The sequence below is a fragment of the Molothrus aeneus genome, chromosome 30 (assembly GCF_037042795.1).
Source record: "Molothrus aeneus isolate 106 chromosome 30, BPBGC_Maene_1.0, whole genome shotgun sequence".
NCBI lineage: Eukaryota > Metazoa > Chordata > Aves > Passeriformes > Icteridae > Molothrus > Molothrus aeneus.
Window position 1 is genome coordinate 3,183,480 of NC_089675.1, and position 8,425 is coordinate 3,191,904.

Genomic DNA, 8,425 nt, shown 5'->3' on the forward strand with positions numbered 1-8,425 from the left:
CACTTTGAGAGATCCCAAGCAAACTGCATACCCATGGATGGTAAACAGCCTCCTTTCCAGACTTCCTTGTGGCCACACTAATCAGTGGATGAAATAAAGGTATGCAAAGGTGCTTCAGGAAAGAGAGCAGACAAAACCTTCTTGAAGCTCCAAACTCCACCCATTTGGAGACTCAGGTTTGAGGAAATTTCTATGATTTGCAATATGAGGGAGGGAAATAAAGCCCAGGCAGTGCAGCATGAATTATGCATGGAGTTTATTGAAGGTAAAGCTGAAAGTCTGGAGTAAGCGAAGGGAAATAACTCTGTTCACTTACACATGAAAAGCTTTAACTCCGTCTATTGCACACAGGAAAAACAACACATGCATTTAACTACAGAAATATAAGGTGCTCGTTGGGGTGTAATTAAAATCTGCTCTACCAAACGCAGTGTAGCAACCTGGACCAATTTGCATAAGCACTCCCAGCCCTCTTGTAAACAGGAAAAATTGGATTTTCTGCTGTCATTAAAGAAGTAAATTACAGATGCTGCTTTGTCTTGGACAATTAAATTGTGGCTTCTCTCTCTGAAGTTGGGATGACCAAATTTTTCATCCTTTTGCAATAGCTGCATTAGAAGTCTCTGCTGGAAAGGGGTCAAGCAGGGCAGGGTGAGCGAAAAGCCAAGATGATGAGTGGAGACAGGGATGGTCTCTGAAATTAAAATCTCACCTGGCTGGGGGGGGGCAGGGGGGAGTTTCCCCCAAGAAAAACATCAGGGAGAGGGTGGGTTTTGTCAGGCTAAGGGTTTAGGCAGAGCGATGTCCTAGCGCATGGTTGTGTGATCCCTGTGGCTGTCAGAGGGAGGGGGAATACTGTTTTATTGCAGAAATGCTGATTATTATAAAATCTGCCGTCTCGGGCCCCGCCGCTCTCTACCGGGTCGTCCTGACGACGCGCACGGCTGTGCTGAACCTGTTCCCGCAGACCCCCGGGGCCCCGGGGATCAGCACCGGCCCGGGCCCGCACTGCTCCACGCCCGCGCACACCACGCTGCCCAGGTTGCCCAGGTTGCCCAGGTTGCCCAGGTTGCCCATCCCGGCGGCGCACTGGACCCCGTCCACCCCGGTGAGCACCTCCCTCCCCACGCAGCTGACCGCGCTCCTGGCCCCGAATCCCGCCCCGACCTTGGGGACACAATCCACGCTCCGGGTGCTGAACCCGGCGTTGCCGAAGGACGAGACCATGCCCAGCCCCGCGCCGGCCCCTCCGCTCTTCACGGTGCATTTGCCTCCGATTCCAGACAGGGATCGGCACTCCCCGACCGTGCCCCCGCCGCTGACCACGGCTGCGGGAGAGAAACACGCTCGGTCACGCCCGGAGCAGCCAAAACCCGGCTTAAAAGGAGCTTTGCAAACTCAAAAAGCTTGAAAGAAAATCAAGACTGGGTTCATTAACTCACCTACACTCACAGGGTTGCCGGTGCATATCCTGTCAAGGAAAGAAACGTGTCAGAGATGTATTTAGGGACATATTCCTCAAATTCACAGGCAAATAGAGCCCAGCCACTGCCTCCTTAGAAACCTGACATGTCCTTCAGCTCGTTAGAGGCAGCCTGCTGAGAGGGGCTTGCCCACCAAAGCACTGCAGGGTTGAGTCCCTAATTCCATGGTCATACTAATATCTCATCCTCTTTTTGGATGGCAGTGTGATCCCCTCTGCACCCAGTGGGAGGGAAAAGGGACCCTGCTCCCCTCTGCAGCCCTGGGTGCAGCATTTCTTTCTCCTCCCGTTGTCTTTTGCTGATCATCCTTACAGGGTGCATCCAGGGCTGCTCCTACCTGCTCTCTTCTCCCTCCAGCAGCGTCCTGTATGTGGCAATCTCAATATCCAGAGCCAGCTTGACATTGAGCAGCTCCTGGTAGTCCCTGAGCAGACAGGCCATCTTGTCCTTGGCCTGCTGGAGAGCTGTCTGCAGGTCAACCAGCTTCTGCCGGGCGTCCTTGAGGGCGCAGTCTCCTCGTTGCTCGGCATCACAGATGGCTGTCTGCAGGGCTGAGATCTGGGGACAGCCACAGGAGGACATTCCCACAAAGCTTCAGTCAAGTAAGGTAAAGCCCATCCAGTCCCATCTCCTGCCATGGGCAGGGACACCTTCCACTAGCCTGGGCTGCTCCAAACCACATCCAACCCGGCCTTGGACACTTCCAGGCACAATTCCTCTGGGCAAGAGGGCAGCCAAGGGTGATATTAAGGGGTATCTCCACAGTGTTGCTCATATATTCCTCAGCCAGGAAATGCCAGAGAGGCAAGATTTAGGCTGGATTTGTGGTGGCCAAGCTATTTGGGATGAAGAAAATGGGATCTGTTGGCTGCAGCCTGGTGGGATGTTGGCTGCAACCTGGTGGGAGCTCACAGCAAACACTTATTCTGGTACTGCCAAACCCATGAACTTCTTATTTGTAAAGTGAGAAATAAATCTGCTTTTTTGTGTGCATGAGCAGCAGATGAGAAGTTAAAATAGACCTAATCTGGGGCAGGGGGTTCTTTGCAGCCCCACAGGGTGGGAGCTGGTAGGACAATGCCCTTTGATGGAGGAGCTGCACTCCCAGGTGGATCCATCCCGTGGTCCTACCTGTTTCTTCACATTGTCCGACTCACACTGCAGCTTCTGGATCATCCTGTTGAGCTCAGCAATCTCACTCTGGTTGTTCTTCAGGTCATCACAGAACTTGCCCCGGCTGCTGTGGAGTTCCTCCAGCTGTTGCACGGGAAGGGGATGATGTCAATGCACCCAAATCCCCCTTCCCAGGCCCCCCACCTCCCAGAGAAGTTGGAAATCTCTGAAGCTGCACCAGGGTCGGTGTTCCCGGGCACCACCCAGACATGGCCCCAGCCTGGATAAGGTGAGAGTCTCAGGGGAGTCCTGGACTTGCTGATCTTGGAGGTCTTTTCCAGCCTTAGTGTTCTATGGTTTGCCCTTTGGGAAGTAATGATGCTCCTCAGAGTGCATGAAGGGGACATCTCTAAACACTCTGATCTGCACTGCGTGTACCAAAATGTCTCAAACCACACTTTTAAGGTTGGTTTGTGTTTGGGGTTTTTTTTGGTACAACTTTCTTAAGCAAACTGAAGCTAATACACAGCGTCGGGTGGGTTAAAGTTGCATCATGGAGGATGGGAATGGTCTCGGGAACGGTCTCAGAAATGGTCTGTCACATAAATTGGTGGAATACTCACCCTGGTTTGGTAGAAAGCCTCCACCTCGGCCTTGCTCTTCTGGGCAATCTCCTCATAGCAGCACTCCACGCTTTTGATGATGCCCTCCATGTCCAGGTCCCGGCTGTTGTCCATTTGCACGATGACAGAGGTGTCACACAGCTGACAGTCCAGCTGAGCCCTCTCCTGCAGGACCAGAGCATCAGTTCCATTCCCCCAACCAGCCCCAGCCAGGCCAGCAGCAACCCCAGCAAGGGGGGTCTGGTTGGAGGAGGCTCTCCCCTGAACTCCCAACATGGGGTTTTCCAGTTGGGCAACTCGTGTCCAGCGAGACCCGGCAGCTGGGACCTGTTTTGGTGGCACAACATGGGATGGCTGCATGCAGTTCCCTAAGGGAGGGTGGGGAGTCCTGGTGAAACAAGCCACTTCTGCATTCCTGGCTGTGCCAGTGCTTTCCTGGATTGGGAATCCTCACGTTCTTTGAGCCCCACTGACCCCTGCTGAGGGGGTTTAGCTCAAAAAGGTGTCTATGCAAATTGTCCCCTGTATATTTTGTTAAAAATTGTGGAATTTTAAACAGAAGTGTTATTTTCATAAAAATATTTTGACTACTGTAAAAAAAAAGTGTTAGAAACATTTGGCCAACCCAGGGATGGTTTGGATTAGAATTTGAGAGGTTTTCAGGCAAAAGATCCCTCCCCTGGTGGGCAGCAACATAGCAAGCAAGACTAATGCCTTCCCAAAGCAGGTGTGACAGGGTTGTTATCAAATACATCTAAAAGACAGAGTTTTGGGCTGCAATTCCAGGATTTTTGGAAAAGACACTACTTTTCCCTGCACTCTTGGTGTAAGACTCGGGTGGGGAGGGCAGGAGATGATGCCTCAGCCCAGGGAGCAGATTGGGCCAGGAACTCTTACCTCAGCATAGATGCACTTCAGGAACTCCAGCTGCTGTCTCAGGAGACCCACCCTCACCTCCAGCTCCTCCTTGGTCAGGTAGAGACAATCCACATCCTAGAGAGATACCAGGAATTTGGTGAAAGACGTGAAGGAACGACTGTGGCAAATCCCAGGTTTTCTTTAGACTGGGAGAAAACTGCACTATTTCCAGCCCTTAGCACTACATGGGTTTGGGCTTCACATGCTGAAAACCTCAGGGAGGCCCTCCAGATTCCTTGGGCTGCCTCACTTTTGGGGCATCATGCTGTGCCATGGTGCCAGGACCCCCCACTTCTCCCACTGACCCCACACCCAGGGTTTGCCCACCCTTATCTGGCCCTGGCTCACCTTCTTGAGCACCACGAACTCGTTCTCCGCTGCCGTGCGCTTGTTGATCTCATCTTCGTACCTGCAGGAAAGCAGAGCAGGGGGATGCTGAACCCTGGGGGTCCCATCTCCGTCACCCAACCATCCATTGCAGACCATAGGAAATGAGATTTCACTTTGCACCTCATTTTTATCTTTTTGTTGTTGTTGTTTCATTGCTGTTTCTTACCCCCTCACTGGGTTTTACTCAGCAGTTTTAGCCATGCCAGTGCTTTGGGTGGCTGGAGTCAGAGGACAGAAAATCCAGCCAAACCACCAGAAATGCAAAGCTGGACGCTTGGGTTGCTGCTTCTAGCCCTTCTGCTTTGTGAGATGTTTTTCCACAGCATCCAGGACTGTGCTCAGAGAGTTTATGGAGAGACTGGCCAAAATGCTCCAGGGGAAGTTCAGCAGCTTGAGCAACCTGTGAAACTCCAGGGTGCAGTGGGGAGCACAGTCAGGGCATAATGAATCAGAAATTGGGACCTGCAAGAACTTTCACAAGATGCTGATTCTGTGAGTTGGACCCGCTCGGTAGTGGCTCAGCAAGAAAAAAAACCTGAGATGGTGAACTCTGGGGAAAGTTGATCCAGTGACCTTGTTTGTGGCTTAGCAGAGCACACGGGGAGATATTAAGGAGTATCTACACCTTAGATTTAAAAAAAATAAATTCCCACATTCCCTCTGGGAAGAGAGAGTGAATCCCAGCATGATGTGGGTAAAAGAGTGGGGTGGAGAAATTTGGCTGAGGGTTTTGTTTGTTTTGTGGTAATGGATGGCACTGGGGAAAACACAGGAACAGGTGGTGGGGGAGATGTGATATGGCAAACCACAGGGGTTTGCAGGAGGCAGAGGAAGAGTGGTTTCCAATCCTGCTCCCTAAGGAAACTGGGCTTGAAAACGTCTCCCAGCCCATCTCCAGTGCAGCACTGGATGCCCAGTGCAGGAAATTTGCCCAGTACTGCAGTGCCTTGCCCTGTGCCCCAGTTTGTTGATCCATCCAGTGCAATTTCCTTAGATTCACACTCAGGGACACCACCCAGGCCAGCAACATCCTCCTCTGCAGCTTCCCTGTGTGTGACTTACTTGCACTTGAACTCCTGAACCAGGTCCCGCAGGCACCGCTCCTCATTCTCCAGCCTCTCTCGCTCCCCCATCACACACTCCAGCTGCTTCCTCAGGTTGCAGATGAAGTTCTCAAACACAGGCTCCAAGTTTCTCCGGGATGCTGGGAGCACATACTGCTGCAGCAGCTCCCACTTGGTGGTCAGCACCTTGTTCTGCTGCTCCAGCAGCCGCACCTGGGCAGGGAAGAGATGGGAGGGTCAGGCTCTCCTGTCCCAGGGTTTCTGCACTTCCCAAAGGCAAAAGTGAAAATCAAATCAGAATTGCAAATGGCCAGGTGCTGCTGTCTCAGGGGGTTGAGTGGGACCAGCATCTTCTCTGAGCTAAACTGGTCCCACCCAGGACTCGAATCTCAGGCTGAGCAACATCAGTGCCTTCACTCTGTGTGGAGGCCAAGCCTGGGTTCAGCCAATGCTTGCTCAGCCAGACACCTCCACTCCTCTCCCAGAACTGGATCCTCGGCCTCCCCATGGAGCCAGGACAGTAACAAGTCTTTCTCAGCACTAAAAACTCCATCCAGGACCTCATTTGGATGTATCTGATTTAAACTCCAATCCTGGATACTTATCATGCCTTTACACTTCTAGATTAAAGGGCTCTCTAGGAGCTTGATGGGTCATGAATAAGTCATTTTAAAAATGGGAAGAAGCAGGAGTTGCTGCTGCTGGGTGGATTCAGTTTTTCCAGTTGCGGAACAACTCTCCAGGAAAATCAAGATCAAATCAGACAGAGCAGATTTTCTTTGCTGTTTGAAAAATTCTTTCCCATAACAGCTCTCTAAACAGTCATGAAAACTCTTAAATGTAGCCAAGAAAACAATGATAATTTACATCTTTTTAGGAAATCACTAAATAATTTTGTTCACAGAGTGGAGGGACAAAGAAATTAAAATAGTTCCTTCCATTTTAACTAAATTCATCCTTCCACGTCACCTTCATGAAACACAAACTATTTTAAGAATGCAGAAGTCCTTTGGAGTTTATAGAGTTGTGAGAGAAACATCAGATTATACACTTGAAATAAAATTTCCTATCCTTCATATCCTTCAGTGCTTCATCTCATCACTCACAGGTTTGGATTTACTATATCCCTGGAGCAGGTCCTGACCCCTTTAGCAGGCTGGTGACCATCCAAAGGTACAACACTGGTGGTGTTGCCTTGGTGAAAGGCTAAAATCCAGAGGGTGTCCAGGCCAGGACCACCATGGCTCATAAGAAACGTTAAATACCAGGGCACCAGGAGAAATAGCTCCCCATGTTGTCTCTGGGCACACGCACCCTTTGGAGCCGAGGGACACGGGGTGGGGAAAGCGGGGTCTCACCTTGTCAATGAAACAGGCGAACTGGTTGTTGAGGTTCTTGATCTGCTCCTTCTCGTGGGTCCGCACTTGGCACTCCTCGGGGTCCACGCCCACGCACAGGGGCTTGAGGAGCTCCGGGTGGATGCTGACGCCGCGAATCCCCTCGGACCTCCCTCCGCCGAGGCCGATGCCGATGCTGCCGCCGTAGCTCCCCATGGCCACGCCATCCCCCAGGCCTCTGTAGCTGCCCAGGCCCCCGAAGCTTGCACAGTTCCCAAAGCCCACGACGGTGCCAAAGCGGCCCCCGCCGTATGCAACGCCGCAGCGCCCGACGCCAGCACCGCCGTAGACGCCGCTGCGGCAGCTGCCACCGAAGGAAATCCTCTGCCCTCGGCCCAGGTCACAGACGCTGCGGCTGCTGAAGCCACCGATCCCACACCTCCGTCCCACGGGCTGGCACACGGAGGCCGAGCTGCTGTTGGCCCTGCCCAGGCCGCAGACGGCGGATGCCGAGGAAAAGCCTCGTCTTCCCAGGATGGAGCCAGAGGTGTAGCACTGTCGGCTCATGGTGGCTGGGGTGGGTGGGCAGTGACGGCGACGCGGAGGAGCAAGAGAGGAGCAGGGCCTGGAAGAAGGAGACCTCCTTTAGCTCCTCTGAGGCAGAGCCCTTCTCCTTATATACATTTCAGGAGGTGCCTCAGATGCAAAAATTTAATTTATCCACTGGGTTTGGTCTGCCTGGCAGCAAGGAATGGCTTCCAACATTTTAAACCCACAGCAAACACTTCTATCTCATATGAAATAATGTGGAAATTAAAATAAACTGCTTTGCTTGCAAGCTTCAGTTTCAGGACTTATATTTTACTTAATTAATCTGCTTCCTTATTGTGTAATTATAGTTTAGCAAAATAATTCAAGGGGTTTTTATTCATGGCTTGTTTACGGTTTGGTTTCACCACAGCGTTTAATTACATTTCAAGACCTCCTGCAAAATGTCGTGGGGATGCCGCCCCTTTCAGGGTCCACGGCCAGCTCCGGGCGGGCTCTTGAGCAATGACCGCTGCTGACAGGGAGAGGGAAGGCGGATCCAGCCCGGCTCAGCACTGACGTTGTTGGGAGCGCTCTCGTAAGCATTTATTCCTTCCTCTTGTGGGGATGGCTGTGGCTCTTGGAGGGAGTTCGGGTGCTGACCGTCAGGATGGGGTTGGTGGTTTCCATACGGATGGAGCAGGAGCCGCGTGAGGTGGTGCTGAGGATGAGTTTGGTCAAGGGGAGGATGCTCTGGGAACCTGGGGGTTCACAGAATCGTGTAGTTATGGAATGATTTGGCTCAGGAGGAACCTTAAACCTCATCTCATTCCACCCTCTGCCCTGAGCAGGGACACCTTCCACTGCCCCAGCTTGTTCCAAGCCTCATCCAACTTGGCCTTGGTCACTTCCAGGGAAGGGGCAGCCACAGCTTCTCTGGACAACCTTTGCCACAGCCCAATGGGGCT

The 8,425-nt window shown here is 52.2% G+C and overlaps 1 protein-coding gene across 1 annotated transcript; it reads right to left on the reverse strand.

The window, feature by feature from the left end:
- Positions 1–915: 915 nt before the first annotated feature.
- Positions 916–7,496, reverse strand: LOC136568037 (keratin, type II cytoskeletal 4-like). Its single transcript, XM_066567878.1, has 9 exons — positions 6,951–7,496; positions 5,591–5,805; positions 4,487–4,547; positions 4,118–4,213; positions 3,221–3,385; positions 2,616–2,741; positions 1,822–2,042; positions 1,443–1,471; positions 916–1,328 (listed from the first exon to the last, which is right to left on the reverse strand). Exons 1-9 carry the CDS (start codon positions 7,494–7,496, stop codon positions 916–918), a joined length of 1,872 nt encoding a protein of 623 aa, XP_066423975.1.
- Between the last annotated feature and the right edge of the window lie 929 nt (positions 7,497–8,425).